This window comes from Fukomys damarensis, unplaced genomic scaffold (assembly GCF_012274545.1).
Source record: "Fukomys damarensis isolate Sample0158 unplaced genomic scaffold, DMR_v1.0_HiC HiC_scaffold_37, whole genome shotgun sequence".
NCBI lineage: Eukaryota > Metazoa > Chordata > Mammalia > Rodentia > Bathyergidae > Fukomys > Fukomys damarensis.
In genome coordinates this window covers 41,355,905-41,374,659 of record NW_022900949.1, presented here as the reverse complement: position 1 = coordinate 41,374,659, position 18,755 = coordinate 41,355,905, and the positions used below count along the sequence as shown (strand labels likewise).

Sequence of the window (18,755 nt, the reverse complement as noted above, 5' to 3'; positions counted from 1 at the left end):
TTGTTGTTGTTGTTGTTGGTACTGGGGATCAAACTCAGAACTTTGCACTTGTGAGGCAGGTGGTAACACCACTGACTGAGCTACCACCCTGAAAAGTTTTATAAGTGGATCCAGGTAAATCTCAGTTCTTTGTTTTCTTGAAATGTTAGTTGTGTGGGCCAGCGATTTAGCTCAATTGTGTCATGCCTGCCTTGCAAGTGCAAGGTCCTGACTTTGTTCCCTGGTACAAAAAAAAAAGTTAGTTGTGGAACCTTGAAAGAGATAGTTTCTGGTATCTGCCTAAGATGAGAGCATTGGGTAACTCACTGGGACTATTTTGTAGTTAATCCTTCTCTGTAAGCTTATCGTACAGACAATCATTGTTTTGGAGGCAATGGTAGAAGGGAATTAGGCTGTTGAAAGTCAAATCCTAAGTGTGTGCATCCTTTTAATGTTAACCTTAGAATATTTACTTTTTGTTTTTTTTTGTTTTTTTTTTTGTGGTGCTAGGAATCAAAACCAGGGCTTTGTGCATTCAAGTTAAATACTCCCCAGTAGGACAATTTTCTACCAATTGTACTAAAACAGGTAATTTTAATACAGGGATTTTCTCCCTTTGAATTAATGAAGCACAAAATACTCTGTTGATTTTATCTTTTGGTACTGGGGATTGAATCCAGGGCCTCATGCATGTTCTGTAAGTGCTTTCTACCACTCGCTACATCTCTAGTCTAGCATTTGGAACACTGAGGCAGGAGGATCCTCATGAGTTTGAGGCCAGACTGTATAGTAGCAAGACCCTGTCTACAAACAAAAGACAAGATCTTTCTATGTTGCCTGGGCTTGAGCCTTGAACTTGAGGTCCTTCCACCTCATCCCCCACTGTAGCTGGGATTACAAGCATGTGCCCAGCTTCTTTACACTTTAAAACTTGTTTTATTTCATTAATTGATGTCTTGGTTTTCTGTTTTACATAGTTTAGGTACTGAGCTTCCTTTGCAGTGACTAAAGGCTTCCCTCCAAAAGGATTTTGAGGTGTACCCGGAAATTTTTTTGCCTTGCTTTGGGACTGTGTGGTTTGAAGGGCACTCTACTTTAAGCAGAGTCTTCCTACATAGTCCAGGCTAGTCTTGAACTCCCTGTGTAGCCCAGGTAGGTCTTGACCTTGTAATCCTCCTACTGTGGCCTCCTGAGTTCTGAGATTAAGGCCACCCCAATCCCTGCCCCTCAGCACTAGTGATTGAAATCAAGGCCTTTGCTCTGAGCTACATTCCTAGCCCTTTATTTTGTGACAGGTCTTGCTAAATTGCCTAGTCTTGGCTCTGCAAGACTTTGTAGTCCTCCTTCATTTTCCCACAGGGCTGGGATTATAGGTGTGGGCTGCTACACCCAGTTCATTTCCTCCATTTTACCATATTTTTTTCTAACTGTTGTGAACTAATCTATTGGCTTATTAGACTTACAGAATTATCTAAAATATGAGCATTTAAATTTAGGAGGATCTTAGCCAGGCATGGTAGCCCGCACCTGTAATCCCAGCACTGGGAAGCTGAGGCAGGATGATCACTATGGAGACCAGCCTGGGCTACAGAGTGAGTTCCAGGCCAGTCTCAACTACATAGTGAGACCCTGTCTCAAAAAAACCTAAATAAATTAAATAAATAAATAAATAAATTTAGGAGGATCTGAATTAATTAGTTAATGGTTTTCTGAGACAGGGTCTTACTGTGTATTCTAAACAACAATCCTCCAACCTCAGCCTACCATGTACTGGGATTATAAATTGGGTGTGCAACCACTCCCAGTGAGGATCTGAATTTTAGTGCTTCCTGTTGTTACAGATAATTGAAGTTTATGTTGACATGCGGAATTTCTATAATTCTGGAAGAGGTTTTTTGTTTTCTTTTTGTTTTTAAAAAGATGAAGTTTTGCTAAATTGCCCACTTGGGCAATTTGGGATCCTGCTGTCTCAGCCTCCTGAGTAGCTAGGATTATAGGTTTGCAGATGGGAACAGCCATACCCTGCCTAGAGTGTGTAAATTCAATTCTTTTCCTTTTCTCTCTCTCTCTTTTCTTTTTTTTTTTTTTTTTTGGACCAGGGATTGAACTTGCGGCCTTGAGCTTTTGCAAGGCACGCCATTATACCACTAAGCTAAATCCCCAGCCCTGGAGTGTAAATTCTTAAAGTACTAAAACAGTATCCTAAGTGGTAGTCTCACTCACCACTGTGATTTATTGCAGATCTTGTAATCATTTGCTTTTAGAAATCTGTATCACAGATTGGTTATGTAAAATTTCTTTGTTCCTGGAAATTTGTTAACAATTTGGAGTTTTTTGTTTTGGGATTTTGGTGGTGGTGTTTCTTTGGTTTTTGCAACATTGGGGATTGAACTCAGGACCTTGCGCTTGCAAGGCAGGCATGGTGCTACTGAGCTAAATCCCCAGCCCTGTTTTTGCTTTTTTGAGACAGGGTCTTACTATGTAGTTCAGGCTGGCCTTGAATGTGGTGATGATCCTCTTGCCCCAGCCACCACACCCAGCAACAATTTGTTATTTGAACATATAACTTATGTGCTAGTGCCTGTGCTTGTCTGACAACGATGAATAAGACAAATACTGCAATGTTCTTAGGTTAGTGGATTTTGGCAGAAAGAAACCTAGGAAGGGTGTGTTGAACAAGGCAGAGAGAAATGTGAAGTACCAGGAGGGCACTTGAGGTGCCTAATGGGGACTCTGGTAAGGCCTTAAAATAGGGAACTAGCCCTAAGCAGGCAGTTATTGAGTGCTGGAAATGTTGATGGGGTTTAATCAGGGCAGAAGAAAGGAGGAAAAAAATAATAGTATGTAATATCTCGACTTTTAGGATATTTTACTGTTTTTCCCAAGGATAGATATGCTTTGAGATTACTGTATCTTCTGTTTTGTTGTCTCAAAAAATAAAAGGGCTGGATATGCAGGTCATTGTGAAGGATGTGGGCTAAATCATTCCCCAGTACTAGATGCTAGAGGGAGTGGGGAGGGATACTTTCAAGATACCACTGAATCGTATAACTGAGGCACATGGATGTCAAGAAGAGTTATGAACTGAGTTTCTAATCTGGTGTCTACTTTATTGGGGGGAAGGGCTATTCTGGGCTTTATATATGCTGTGCAAGCATTGTAATACTGAGCTACATTCCCAGCCATGGTTTTTGGTTTTTGGTTTTTGGTTTGTTTGTTTGTTTGTTTGTTTGAGACAGGGTCTCACTATGTAGTTGAGACTGACCTGGAACTCACTATATAGCCCAGGCTGTTCTCGAACTCACAGCAATCCTCCTGCCTCAGCTTCCTCAGTGCTAGGATAACAGGCCTGCGCCACCACGCCTGGCTGTGTTTTCTTTTTAAATGTCTTGTTTTGTTTTTTTCTTTTTTGGTACTGGGGATTGAATTTATGACCTTGCACTTTCCTTCCATGCAGCTGTGACGACACTCAACTGCATACATCCCCAGCCCTTTTTTTAAATGTCTTGTTTGGTCATTCTTATCTATCAGCTCTTGGAAAGTGAGATTGTCTTGTATTTTCTGTTTGTTGTTGAAATATTTGGTATGTTACATCTTTAGTGAGTGAAGTAAAAAAGTGAAAATTAAGTCATGTTGGGCCAGAGATTTAGCTCAGTGATTCCACTGCCTGCCTTCTAAGCGCAAGCTGTCCCGAATTTAATCTCCAGTACCCAAAAAAGAAAAGAAAATTTAAGTCGTGTCCAAAGCTATGCTGTATAACATTTTATTTCTTGAATAGTTGAGAAATGATAGGTTTGCTGTAATCGTCACTGTTTCTTTTGAATAATTAGCCTTTTGAAGAATTATGAGATAAAATTGTGATTATCTTTTTCTTTCGGAGACAGGGTCTCACTGTGTAGTTCACACTGCCCTGGAATTCACTATGTAGCCCAAGGCAGGTCTGATCTCTCAGCGATCCTCATGCCTCAGCCTCCCAGTGCTGGGATTATGGGTTTACAGTCATAGGCCACCACACCCTGCTAAATTGTGATTATCTTTGGTGTGCTGAGTTAGGCATTTTAAAGCCATAATTGTTTTATCTGCATGGAAATTTGTTCATTATCTTTCCAAAATATTGTAAATGTCTTGATCTGACAAAAGATGCATAATTATTCATTGAATTATTTTTACTTCTGTTTCTTGGCTGGAGTAGCCAAGAAATTTGTTTGTAAGTTGTTTTGTACTTGCTTATAATGTGTATGTCTGGCTAATAAATGTTGTTGCAGTGCACTTATTATAACCTGGCAGATTTCTTGCAACTATAAGAAAGTACTGCAAAATGTATATTCTAAAAGTTACCAAAATTTAGTTAATTTAATTTGTAGAATTCAAATTGTCAGCCCTGAACTTTGGTCTAGTCATACTACTCCTTTAACACCCAGCACCTCTCTCTCTCTCTTTTTTTTTTTTTTGTACTGGGGATTGAACTTGGGTCCTTGCGCTTGGAAGGCAGGCCACCAAACCTCTGAGCTAAATCCCCGGCCCTCAGCACACCTCTCCTGTAAGAAATATCAGGAGAGGCTCAGTCAGCTTTTTTAATAGCATAGTTATCAATCATGATAACTAAAAATCAGACTCCATGAGTGCTGGGATTACAGGTGTGCACCACCACGCCCAGCTAAAACAAATTTTTTAATGCCGCCTGCCTTGGCAATTGCAAGGACCCAAGTTCCATCCCCAGTACAAAAAAAAAAGTATTGAGAAGGAGCTGCATGTGTTTTAAAAACATTATCATTTGGGTTAAGGATGTCAGAGCTGCAATTCAAAAAGTTGTGAAAACTAAACACTTAGTTAATGGCCAAACATGACTGGAACATCATGATGAGTGCTTGTTTAGTCTTTTTAGTCTGAATATCCATTTATTTTACTTAACAGTTAATCTTCTGGTTGTTGTATAATATTTGATGTTTCTTCCATATTGTTTTTTCAGAATCTGAAAAATACTGTATTTAGAAACATCTGACTCAGCTGGGCATGGTGGTGCACGCCTGTAATCCCAGTGCTTGGGAGGCTGAGTTAGGAGGATTACTGTGAGTTTGAGACCAGCCTGGGCTACATAGTGAGTTCCAGGTCAGTCTCAACTACATAGTGAGACCCTGTAGCAAAAAAACCAAAAGTCAAAAAACAAAACGGAAACATCTGACGCTAAGGCATTTAGATGACTTGTGCTAAGGCATTTAGATGAATTGGGGGCTATAATTCTGAAGCTATTTTTTATAGGAAAGAAGAGGATAAGATGATGTATGGATGGGATATACACTTCGAAAAAAGTGGGTATTTGGTAGACTATTAAAAGTTTTTGTTTTAAGAAAGACTGGTCAGAGCCGTGCCTGGTGGTGCACGCCTGTAATCCCAGAACTCGGGAGGCTGAGGCAGGAGGATTGCTGCGAGTTCGAGACCACCCTGGGCTTCATAGTGAGTTCCAGGTCAGTCTCAACTCTACATAGTGAGACTCTGTATCAAAAAAAAAAAAAAAAAAAAAAAAAAAACCTAAAAAAACATTGATCAGGAGAGTTTTGGAACAGTTGGAATTTGAAGGAGGTTGCCATTTTTTCAAAGAATAAATAATGATCATTCATTTAATGTTCACCACTTTAATCTCTTTCTAATACGTAATCTCTACAACAACCTGTTTAGAAGGTACTATATTGTCACTTGATAATATTACTGAAGCTGATACTGGTACTGAAAAGCCTGGAGATAGGTGATAAAGTGGGATTTTACTCTCAGTAGTATAGCTGGTTAACCACTACTGTAAACTGCCTGCTTTCTACTCTGTTGCTACCTATAACTAAAATAAACCTCTACTAAAGCCTTTTGCTTTGGCTGCATGTAACTTGCCTATGCAATGAATATTTTCTGATGTTACTGAATAGCTGCTATAGTAGATGTTTGTGATTGACACATCCAAGCTGGGACTTAGATTTTGAAATCCAAATGTAACATTTGTTCAAGTAGGGATGATAGTTGTTCTTTGGATGGTGATGGTGGAATGGATCAGGGTCATTGGAGCTCTTCTTCAAACATGTTAGCTAACCCCTTTTAGAGTTTGTCTGGAAATCAAGTTATAGTACTCATCCTCCCACTATAATAAATAAACACTATGACAGTGTCAGGCACATTAACAATGCTGCACAATCCCAGGCCCTTTGTTGTTCAGGATCTCTTTACTAGAATGCAAGAGAAGAATGCTATAGGGAAAGTACTGTTAGGTTGGGGAAAGTTTTATTTTAGGAAAACACTAAATTCAGATAACCTTGATTGTGTTCTACTTTATGGAAAAAGTATTTGCAATCTTTAGTATTAGTTATCACAAGTTCTTTTGATCCTTTGTAATCTCTTCATTGTAGAAAACTGCTCTGTACAGTATTCCAAGGACTGGGCCTGGAGAATCACAAGTTTGAGCACAAACTGGCAAGGCACTATCTCAAAAAAATTTTTAAAAGGTGGTAGGGGGGCTGGGGTTGTAGCTTAGTGGCCCTGAGTCTGCCTGGCAAGTGCAAGGTCCTGAATTTGATCCCTGATCCAAAAAAAAAAAAAAAAAAAAAGGTGAGGAGCTGATGATATAGCTTGGTTGTAGAGCACTTGCATGGCATGTGTTCCATCCCCTGCACCATGAAGTAGTGGGAAGGAAAGGAGAAAGAAAAAAGATATAGCTCAGTGTGAAGTTTCTGGGTTCAATCCGTAGCACTGAAGACAAACAAGACCCCACAAACCAGGAGTACTAATTTTTTCAAGGCTTTTGCAATACCCGAGGTGGTAAGGCAGGTATTCAGTCATTCTTTTCCCCTCTTTTGGGGATTGGTCCCACAGCCTTTTTAATGAACTACATTCCCAGCTCTTGTGCTGCTTTTTTGTTTTGTTTTGTTTTGTTTTTTGAGACAGGGTCTCACTGTGTAGTTCAGACTGCCCTGGAACTCGCTGTGTAGCCCAGGTTGGTCTCGAACTCACAGCGATCCTCCTGCCTCAGCCTCCCAAGTGCTGGGATTACAGGCGAGCACAACTACACCTGGCTTTGTAGTTTTTTGTTTTGTTTTGTTTTTGGTACCAGGGATCAAATGAGTCCTTACACTTGCAAGGAAGGCTGCGGAACCACTGAGCCAAATCCCCAGCTCTACTTTTTATTTTGAGATAGTCTGGCTAACTTCACTGGGCTAGGCCTGATGTTTTGATCTTCCTGCCTCAGCCTTCCAAGTGCTGAGATTACAGGCCTGAACCACTGACCACCATGCTGACTATAGAGCTTTCAATACAATGGCTTGTTACATACTTGCCTGGTCTTGATTGGAAAGAAGTACTGTAACTTCTTACTTGAATAGTATGAAGGCCATTACAGAAGAAAGGGAAGTAATTTAAAGGAAGTAGAAGGCTATTTTAGTAACTTGAGCTTTTGAAATTCTCCTTTCAAAAAAGTGAAAAAATTAATTTATCAACATATTTTTATTCATTAAGAAAATGTTTCTCATTCTTAACTCAGCCATTGAACAAATGTAATTCCATTCAATGCTAATTTTGAACCTGCTCAATGTTGTAGGAATATAAAAATGAAGATACAGCTCTTTGTACTAAAACTTCCAGATGGGGGGCTGGGGATTTGCTCAGTTGTTTCACCACCTGCTTCGCAAGCACAAGGTCCCCAGTTCAATCCCTGGTACCAAAAAATAAGCCCTTACAGGTCTGCCGGGTATTTAGCTCAGTGGTGCTGTTGTCTGCCTCTCAAGCACAAGGTCCCAATTTCAATCCCCAGTACCAAAAACAAAAAAAAACTTACAGGTAATTGTATTAAACAGTTGCACATTAGCTGTTACATATACCAGGATTTGCTTTCCTGTATTAACTCATTTAATAATTACCATTAGCCTATGTAGGTAGGTATCATGATTTTCCCCATTGGAACAGATGAGGAAATAGAGGCACGGAAGGATTAGGTAACTTGCCCAAAGTTGCACAGCTGCTTTGAACCCAGCACCTGTTCCAGATCCTTTTCTCTACCAGAACAAAGTATCAGGTTATTCAAGCTTACATATCATTTGCAAAACAGCACTGAGTAGATCAAGTACATACTGTAGTAGTTCAGGGATGAAGAAGAATTTGCACTAGTATAAGAGGAAAACCTCTGTGGAAAGGATATAATATAACTCTTGGTTTTCTAGAAGATAGAAAGCAGTGTTATGTGCAGCTCTTGTTTTATCTCCTAGGAAAAAGGGGGTGGCCACTATTAGATAGACTAGGGAAAGGGAAAATACATGGTAAAGAGAAAGCAGATGCCTCTGAAGGTTCAGCAGGTCACACCCCAAGATGAATTATTTATGTATGTATTACTTTATTCTTTCCTTTTTCCACTTAATGTACTAGACATTTTTCCAAGTCATTGTTTTAAAATTAATCATTTTGAAAGCACAGTTTGGTTAATTCAAACAATGCAGAAGGCTGTGTGAGCCCTAGAGGCACTGGTAGTTGTTTCTTGTGTGTTCTTCCAGAAGAGTTAGTATGTGCATATACCAACATTCTTCCTTCTTCAGTGAGTACTTACTAGCTCTGCCATGAGCTGTTACTTATCTCTACATATCTTCATTACATAATGGTATGACACCATATGTGGGAACCCTTTTCACTTAATAATCTTGTCTCAGAAATCATGAATACAAATTATTTTTGATTCCATAGTATATGCCATTGTATGTATTATAAGATAACCAGTCCTCAAAAGGTTGTTCCAGTCTTTTACTATTATAAATATTGTTGAAGTAAGCATTCTTTTTTTTGAGACAGAAATCTTGCTCTGTGGCCCAAGCTAGCTTCAATCTTGTGATCTTCCTACCTCAGCCTCCCAAGTGCTAGAATTAAAAACCAGGCAAGAGGGCTGGGGATTTAACTCAGTGGTGCCGCCACCTGCCTCACAAGCACAAGGTTCTGAGTTTGATACCCGGTACCCAAAAAAAACAAGCTAGGCCAGCCTGAACGACATGTCAGCCTCCCAGATAGCTGATGTTCAGTTTTTTTAACCAATTTCTTTTAGTAACAGTTTTATTGAGATATATTTCTTTTCTTGAGATATATTTCTTAAATCACACAGATTACCCATTTGAAGTTTCAGGTTTCAGTGTTTCACTGAATTGGTCACACATGCATCACTGAAGTCTTAGAATATTTTCATGGCTTCAAAAAGAACCCTTGTATTCTTTATCTGTCATTACTAATCTTTACCCTTTGTTAGCCATGTTTGTGTTGCTGGGCCAAAGTACCTGATACTCACACGTTAAAGGAGGGAAAGTTTATTTTGCCCCATGGATTCAGATTTCAGTTCATGGTTGGTTGGTTCCGTGGCTGTGGGCCTGAGGTGAGTAGATCATCAAAAAGCTGCTCACTGGGAAACTGAGAGAAGGAAGGGGAAGGAACCAGAGAAGTTACACCCCTGAAAGTCACAACTGAGTGACCTACTTCCTCCAGCTAGGCACTACCACCTCATAGCTCATTCAGCTATGAACTCATCAATTTTGTGTGTGTGTGTGTGTGTGTGTGTGTGTGTGTACCAGGAATCGAACTTGGGTCCTTGCACTTGTGAAGCAGGCACTGGAACCACTGAGCTAAATCCCCAGCCCGTGAACTCATCAGTATTTAATCCATTGATAAATTTAGGATCCTCATAATTCCCCTTTACCTGTCTTTTAATCCATTCAGGTCAATGTCAAGGTTAACTGTCACATACCTCTAGCTATAGGCAATCTGCTTTTCATCTCTCTCAGACTGAGAACATCGCGCTTATGAGGCAGGTTGTGTGCCACTGAGCTAAATCCCCAGCCCTGCCTGTTCTTTATAGAGAAATGGAGTCATGGGTTTTGTGGTTTTGTTTTTGTTTTTTGATACAACGTCTCGCTATGTAGCCCAGGCTGGCCTCAAACTCTCAGCAACTCTCTCCTTCAGCTTCCTGAGTGCTAAGATTACAGATATATACCACCAAACCTGTGGATATTTTGTCTTTTGTGACTGACTTCTGTTACATTATATTTCCAAGGTCCATCTGTGTTATAACACACATGTGCTAACTTTCAAGAACATTTTACCTGTCTCACCAGCCACATCTCAATTCACTCTTAGTGGTGCCAGACCATAGGGCTTTCTCCTATTGCTGGAGATCCTCTGATTGGCTTGCCATTTTGGTACTTAGGAATTCTGAAGCCTTTCTTCATACATAAGGTCTCCTTTCTTGCTTTGTGTTGGTCCTCATACATTTGTAACTTTTCTTTAAGTATCCTGGCTCCTTTCCTGACTACCTCTTTTGAGTTGTTAGCACTACCTATTCCCACTCCACACACTTAAGCTTTGTTGTTTTTATGTGAAATAGTTCATCTGGGCAACAGTCTTTTTGCTGATTGGGGTGAAATGTTGTGAGGTTTGATCTCTTTTTCTTTTTGAGACAGGGTCTCTTACTCTGTAGTTCAAGCTGGTCTTGAACTCACTGGGTAGCCCAGGCTGGCTTCCAACCTTTGGCAATCCTGTTGCCTCAGCCTTCCAAGGGCTGGGATGACAGGCATGCACCACCACACCTGGCTTGTGGTGGGGTTTGGAAAAAGGCTCATTAGATTGTGTGCATTCTGCCTCCCTTTCCAAAAGCAACCTCCCTTTCCTTTTTGTTACTGAGGATTGAACCAAGAGGCTAATGAACTACGCCACCAGCCCTTGTTATTTCTACTGTATTTTGAAATAGGGCCTTGCTAAATTGTTGAGGCTGACCTCAGCTGGTACTCTTTAGCTGGGGTTATAGGCCTGTGCTGCCTTGTGTGGTCGCTGAGCACTGTTACACCTTTACAGTGGTGTTTTTGTTTTTGTAATGCTGCCATCAAGGCTTTCTTTGTGAATCATAGATCTAATCATGCTAGTCTAATGGCTTTTCCTTCCATTCAGAATAAATTGAAGTTGCTTGGGACTTCCAGGTCCTTCCAAGTCATCACCCGTCTTTTCAGCCTTATTTTCCAGTCTTCTGTCTGCACTCTTCTGTTTAAGGTCATTGAGATAATTTGCTCTGGTGTACCTTTACCTTAGAAAACCCTTCTGAGCAGCACCATTCTTTCTGACTCCCTTCAGGGGACTTTGCTCCCACTCTTCAAGGTCCTGATCAAATACTGTATTGCGGATTTTGAAACCTTTTTTTTGGTACCGGGGATTGAACTGGGGTCCTTGTGCTTGCTAGGCAGGTGGTGGAACCACTGACCTAAATCCCCGGCCCCGATTTTGAAACTTTTAAGGGACCATCTGTGTCAGAATTTAAGATTGCAGCAGCATTGGGACCCTTGTACTGAAAATTCTAATCTGTTTTGGGCTAATGGGACTTGTACCACTGAGCTACATTCCCAGCCCTTATTTTATTTTGAGACTGGCTCTTAAATTGTCCAGACTGGTCTGGTCTGAAACTCTCAATCCTCCAGCCTTAGCCTTTGAGTTAGCTCTACTGGCTTTTGGTGGGGTTCGTGCCTGCATATGAACAACCTTCGAATTTGTGAAGTGTTTGTGAAAGAGAGAGAGAGAGAGAGAGAGAGAGAGAGAGAGCGAGTTGAAGTTGTGCAATTTCCCAGAACCTGACAGTAGTCATGAAGTGAAGAAAGATGAAGCGAAGAACCATATAACTGGGGTTTCTACAGTGAATGAGTTGAGTACATTAGCACTGCAAATTTCTTTTTATCACCAAGATTGGAAGAATTGTAAAGAGATTCACCAGGGTCAGGATGATATATTAGAGAAATTGAGGCACAGATGGAGAACAAAGTTGTTCTTGGACAGGAATTTTGGGCTAGGGACTGGAGATTTTGGAGTCACATGCACAAAAATAATACTTGAAGGACTGAAGTCCCAGAGATAGGTAAAGTGTTGGAAGAGTAAAGCAAATAACTGTGTGTATGTGTTAAGGGGGATGATTAGGTGTGGAAACTGTAGCTAAGGAGATAGGAGATTTAGAGATCAGCATACCTAGTATATTTTGTCAGGTAGATCCAGGAAGATTAAGTTGTTATCACAATAAAAAACTAACAAGGGCCGGGGGATTTAGCTGAGTGGTTCTGGTGCCTGCCTCGCAAGTGCAAGGACCCAAGTTCAATCCCTAGTACCAAAAAAAAAAAAAAAAAAATCTAATGGATTAGATTTTTTTGTTGTTTTTTGGTACCGGGCATCAAACTTGGGACCTTTGCAAGGCAGGTGGCAGAACCACTAAGCTAAATCTCCAGCCCTTAATGGGTCAGATTTTATGATGCTAAGTCATTAGTGACTTCTGAGAAATTTCATTAGAAGTTTGGTAGGTGGCAGATTGGAAGAATATAAGAAACTGAGTATGAAGCGGCATCCCCAGTGCTGGGACTACAGCCATGCCAGAACAAGTAAGGTAACCAAGGGAAGCATGGAGTAGGAAGATCCATTATTTTAAAATAAGGGTAGGCCTGAGTGTATATACCTCAGTAGTACAATGTGCAGGACCTGAGTTCAAAAAAATTAAATAAATCTGCCCCTCACATTTATCAGTGGGAGAGCTGGGGACTTAGCTCAGTGGTTCTGCTGCCTGCCTTAAAAGTGCAAGGTCCTGAGTTTGATCCCCAATACCAAAAACAAAAACAAACAAACAAAAACAAAAAACATTTTTGTCAGTGTGCTCCCTATTCAATGAAGAAGTTAGAATTGTTGGGTTTCTTGAGCCACCGTACATAACCCCTTATTTACTTTTCCTGGACACTCATTCTGAAATTATTTGCACAGGAGTGGGAAATAAATTATAGTTTGGGTTTTATTGGGGGGTTTTGGTTGTTTTTATTGTAATTTCCTCAGGTGCCAGAATGCTTTTCTATTTACGATTTGGATTAAGATAGGCCTGTTTGTGATGGCAGAACACATAACTTGAAATGGATATACCTGTCTCAAAAATACAAAAATAGTTTGATGTTGAGGTACATGTCTGTAATTCCAGCACACTGGGAGGATGAATCAGGACAATCCTGAGTTTGAGCCCAGTCTGGGCTGCTTAATGACTTAGGAAGACCCTGTCTCAAAATAAAAAAAGGGCTACGTTCAATGCCCAGTGGTAGGGTGGGAACAAAAAGATCATATTATGTATGAATTGAAATGGTGTTACTTTTTTCCTTTACAAGCTGGATTCATTTTTTCCTTCTCTTTCTTTGCAATATTGGGAGCCAAGCTAAGGGACTCTATAGCACTGAGCTACATTCCAGCATCCCCCACCCCTGCAGGTACCAGGGATTGAACTCAGGACCTGGTACTTGCAAGGCAGGCGCAGCATCTCTGAGCTAAATCCCCTTATATTTTATTTTGAGACAGTCTTGCAAAGTTGCCCAGACTGGCTTTGAACTTGTGGTCCTCCTGCTTTACTTTCCCAAGTAGCTAGGTCTAGAAGTGTGTGCCACCTTTACCAACTAGAATCGTGTGTGTGTGTGTGTGTGTGTGTGTGTGTGTTACTCTGGGTATGAAACCCATGCCTTGCCATACTAGGCACTGCCACTGAGCTACATCCCCAACCCCCTGAATGTCTTTTATTTCATTTTCTTACCTAATTGCCCTGATTTGGACTTCAAATGGCATATTGGGTAGAAGTGGCTTTGACTTATTCCTGATCTTACAGGGAAAGGTTTTTTTCGGGGGGCAGATATAGGGGTTGAACTCAGGACCTTGCACTTGTGAAGTGGGTGGCATAACCACTGAGCTTAATCCCTGGCCCTATCCATTTTTTTTAACCAGTAAGTATAATTTTAAATAGGTTTTGGTGCAAAACCTTCTGTGGATCAGTGTAATTTATATATATATATATAATCTATTTATAGACAGATACAGATATGTATGTTTTTTGTTTTGGTGGGTTTGTTTTGTTCTTTTGAGATAAGATAGCACTATGTAGCCCAGTCTGGCTTTGAACTCACTGGTTAGCTCAGCCTGGCTTTGAACTCTGAATAATCCACCTGCCTCAGCCTTCAAAGTACTGGGATTATAGACATGTGCTACCATGCCCCATACCTGGCTTTAGAATTTTGAACTCAGGTATACTAGTTGAGGCTTGTGTACCATGGGCACAAAACTGTGTCATAGTCTGAGGCTATTTGGGGCTTCTTCTTGGAGGGGATGGTTTAGACAGTCTTACTATATGATTTAGGCTGGCCTTGAACTCCCTGTGTCGCCCAGGTTGGCCTCAAACACATGGTGATCCTCCTGTCTCAGTCTCCTGAGACAGGCATGTGCCACCATTACCATCCTATGTGTGGCTTCTTATGCATTCTATAGAACAACTTTGTTTTGTGTTTCAGTGATGGCTGCTATCCGAAAGAAACTGGTGATTGTAGGTGATGGAGCTTGTGGCAAGACATGCTTGCTCATAGTCTTCAGCAAGGATCAGTTCCCAGAAGTGTATGTGCCTACAGTGTTTGAGAACTACGTGGCAGATATTGAAGTTGATGGAAAGCAGGTGAGTTATTGTCATTTTAGTCCACTTGTGTTTGTGTTTGTTTTTTGTGATGTTTTGTTTTTTTGTTTTTTTGAGACAGGGTCTCACTGTAGTTGAGAATGACCTGGAACTCACTATGTAGCCCAGGGTGGTCTTAAATTCACAGTGATCCTCCTGCCTCAGCCTCCCGAGTGCTGGGATTAAAGGCATGCCTCACCACACCCGGTTTTTGTGTTTGTTTTAAACTATTGTTTTCCAGACTTTATTCACATTCATGAGTGTTTTACATAGGGCAGCCTTAGTATATGCAGTCTTTTGAAGCATATTTATATTTGAAACATACTGTGAAATAATCTTCAAACCTTTTTGTATGGATGGACTTTGTTTTGTTTTGTTTTGTTTTTTGAATTCTGTCAGTATGCTAGGGATTTAGCTCTGTGGTGCTCCTGCCTGCTTCACAAGCATAAGGTTCCTAGTTCAACCCCTAGTACCAAAATAAATAAATGAATAAATAAAAATAAAATCTCAAAACTGTGAACAGAGAATGCCAGTTTTCTAAAAATTAATTAATTAATTAATTAATTCTGTCAGTGTATCATACCCAATGCTCATTTATGAGATCAGTGATTCAAGAGATAGCCGGGTGTGGAAGTGCATGCCTGTAATCCTAGCACTTGGGAGACTGAGCAAGAGGATTGCCACAAATTTGAGGCTAGCCTGGGCTCCATAGTGAATTCAAAAACTAGTTTTGACTATATAGTGAGACCCTGTCTTAAAAAACAACAAAAAAAATCCACACAACTAATTCAAGATGTCCTTACTGCTTATGCTTCTCTAAAGGTTATACTGGGGTCAGGGATTTAAGCTCAATGGCATCGTGCCTGCCTTGCAAGCACAAAGTCCTGAGTTTGATCCCTGGTACCAAAAAAATAAATAAAAAGAAAGGGTTATACTGATCTGACACCATGAGTAGTATAAACAATATTTCCATCACTTTTTTAAAAAAAATCTTTAAAATAAAATAGTTTGCCTTAGTTGTTTCAATGTCTTGCCTTGATGGCAAGGACAATGTTTCCCCATGTCTGTCCTGAAAACCCCAGGGCAAGATTAAAACAAAGTTCTTAGGGACTTTATTTTATATACTCCCTTTTGTTGTCAAAGCAGTGCCTTACCTTACCTCCTATACGTGAAATTACCCTAAATGGGTCAGCTGGGTGATGAAAACTAGAGTGCTCCAATGATCTCAGTCCTCTTAAACAGATGCTCAGTCGTATGTCTCTTCTGCTAACAATGATTTCATACTTCCACCCCCTTTCTTCTTTCTTACTTGCCTGTTTTACTTACTATCCCTTTCTGTATCAGAGTCACTCAGCCCTAGTCTGTGGCACCATATGTGAAAACATGGTTCAGGGTGCTTAGAATTCCAGGATTTCTTATTATATTTCTGTGATCATGGGTAAACTGGCTGTTCTTTGAGTCCTCCTTTACCATTTTACAGATATCATCAGGGTTCTTAGAAGTAATTGAAACTGTTTGAAAGCACTTAGTACCAAGATTGGCCTGAAATACCACATTCAAAACATAGTTTTCATAGTTTGTATTCCACTTTATCCAAATGCAGGGTGGGCTGCACTCACTGTTATCACACCATTTGAAAACCCAGGCATTTTTCTGGGACAAGGAAAAAAACTACAAGATATTCTGGCCTCAAAATACTTTGAATCCCACCTTGAAGGTGACTGAGCATTTCAGACAATTGCTAGTTCAAGCTCAGTTCTCTGTGTGTATTCTTTGAAACTAGTGTTTCTTCTGGTCTTTTGAGCCAGGGACTCACTATATAGTTCTATCTGGCCTTGAAGTTCACTATATAGTCCAGGCTGGCCTTAAAGTCACAGGGATCCTCCTGTTTCAGCCTCCCAGGTGCTGGGATTACAGACATGCACCACCATGCCCACCCAGCTCTTGTGATTGTTTTCTTGTGCTGCCAACCTTGAGCATGACTGACCATGGCAAGCTATGTGTGTCCCTCATTCAGGAAGAGGTCCTTGATCTGAAGAAAGCTGTGACAGTTTAGCTTCTTGCCCCAGAGAAACTTGGGAGTCCCCAAGGTGGAGAGGGCATTGCCTAAGAATGTTCATGTAATGTATTTATTAGGAGAGTCTTACTGGATTGTGGGTGATCATGGTTCCAGTAAGAGGCATGACCTAACAGAAAGGCCCCTCTGACAAGAGACAGACCCAGTACCCTGAAAGCATTTGTGAGGAGTTGGTTGGGGTTGGATGTGTCACTTAGGCCTTGTATAACATCTGAACATCTGGCATGGTATCTTTTTTTACTACCAACTCAAATACAAGTTTGCTGCCAGGTTGTGGTACATGCTTATAACCCCAGCTACTCCAGAGGCTGAGGCAAGAGGGTCACAAATTCAAAGCCAGCTTGTGTATTTCAGTGAGGCCCTGTCTCAATTTAAAATAATAATTATAATGAGAAGGAAATGTGGGGTTATAGGTTGCCTGTAGAGAACTTGCCTAGCATACAGAAGCTGCGTTTTCAATCCACAATAATAGGGAGGGTGTCAGTGTTTACATACTGGGGCAGAATGAAACAAAGTCAGGAAATGGTTGAGTGAAAATATATTAAGGAAAGTTACTTGGGGTGATATTTCCCTGTCTTCCCTTATCCACCTGGTGCCATGTTATTTAAAATTTGGTTTCCTTTCTTACCCATCCCACTTTCTTTCCTAGTAGAACACTTTCTGGTCCCAGCCCCTGTCCAGTACTAGGGATTAAACCCAGGGGCACTGTACCACTGAATTACATCCCCAGCCCTTTATTTTGAGACAGTCTCACTTACTTGACTGACCTTGAATATGCAATCCTGCCTCAGCTTCCCGGGTAGCTGGGACTACAGGCACATGCTCCTGTACTTGGTGTAAAACACCTCTTACAAACTATGAAGTTACTTTGACCAGTTAAATTATGCTACTTGGTTCAGAACTTAAATCTGTTCTCAAATTTGCTAGTTTGAAAAATTGAAACCTAAAACAATGTAGACACACTCAACCAGACACAGTGGCTCACACTTGTAACTCCAGCACTGTAAAGATGGCGTAAGGATCGCAAGTTTTGAGCCTAGCCCAGACAATTTAGCAAGACCCTGTGTCAAAATAAAAAGGCCTGAGGATAAATCTCAGTTCGAAGATTCTGCATTCCATCCCTATTACCGATGACCAAGGGGAATAATACCACATACCTCTGCATTTGGATTTGGTTCTCATAAAAAATGAACACTTTCGTTGTACTATTTGGAATGATTTTCTCTTTGAACGTACTGTGGTGAGTGCCACTTTTTCTAAAAGTGGGTAGTGGAATTAACCTTCTATTCCTGTGGTGGTTTGCTTTTCCATCACAGGTAGAGTTGGCTTTGTGGGACACAGCTGGACAGGAAGATTATGATCGCCTGAGACCTCTCTCCTACCCAGACACCGATGTTATACTGATGTGTTTCTCCATTGACAGCCCTGATAGTTTAGGTGAGTGGCCTTACAGCCTATTTGTCACTGTTTACATGATGGACATTTGGTTTTTCAGACCTCTCCCAGGCATCGAGCATTTGAAAAGCAGGCCTGAGCTTCAGAAAAAGAGTCATCAGTAGCCAAAGCCTTCGAGTTTTGGAACAGTAGAACATGGACTATAGCTCCCTTTTCAGCCTATATCTCCCATACTACCATAAGTGTTTTGTTGTTGTTGTTGCTGTTGTTTTATTGAGGTGCTAGAGATTGAACCCAAGTAATGATAGGCAAACACTATATCACTATACCACTGACCCTATTTTCTGTTTTTAAAATGTATCTACCTTGCTGCAAGGTGTAGTGGTTTACACCTATAATCTTAGTACTTTGGAAGGCCAAGACAGGAGGTTTACAAGTTCAAGGCCAGTCTAAGCAATTGAGCAATTTAGCTAGGCTCTCTGAAAATGAAAAAGGGGCTGGGGATTTAGCTTATTTAGTGCAAAGAGCCTGGATTCAGTCCTCACTACCACCACAGAAAAAGGGAAAGTATCAACCCTTTAGCCAGTTGTGGTGGAGTTACAAATGATCACCATCAGCCTGTTGGCACTTTAAAAATACAATGCCATGCCAGGCATGGTGGCACATGCCTATAATCCCAGCACTCGGGAGGCTGAGGCAAGAGGATAGCTTGGTGAGTTCAGACCAGCCTGGGCTACATAGTGAGTTCCAGGTCAGTCTCAACTACATAGTGAGACCCTGTCTCAGGAAAAAAAAAAAAAAAAAAAAAAAAAAAAA

At 40.7% G+C, this 18,755-nt stretch overlaps 1 protein-coding gene across 1 annotated transcript in view; it reads left to right on the top strand.

Moving 5' to 3' along the window:
• Positions 1 to 18,755, top strand: part of Rhoa (ras homolog family member A) — a 33,717-nt gene that overhangs the window by 9,402 nt on the left and 5,560 nt on the right. Inside the window, exons 2-3 of the mRNA XM_010615568.2 lie at positions 14,313 to 14,470; positions 17,861 to 17,981. Of these exons, the coding sequence (XP_010613870.1) occupies positions 14,315 to 14,470; positions 17,861 to 17,981 (277 nt within the window). The 5' untranslated portion in view covers positions 14,313 to 14,314. The remainder of the gene's footprint in view (positions 1 to 14,312; positions 14,471 to 17,860; positions 17,982 to 18,755) is intronic.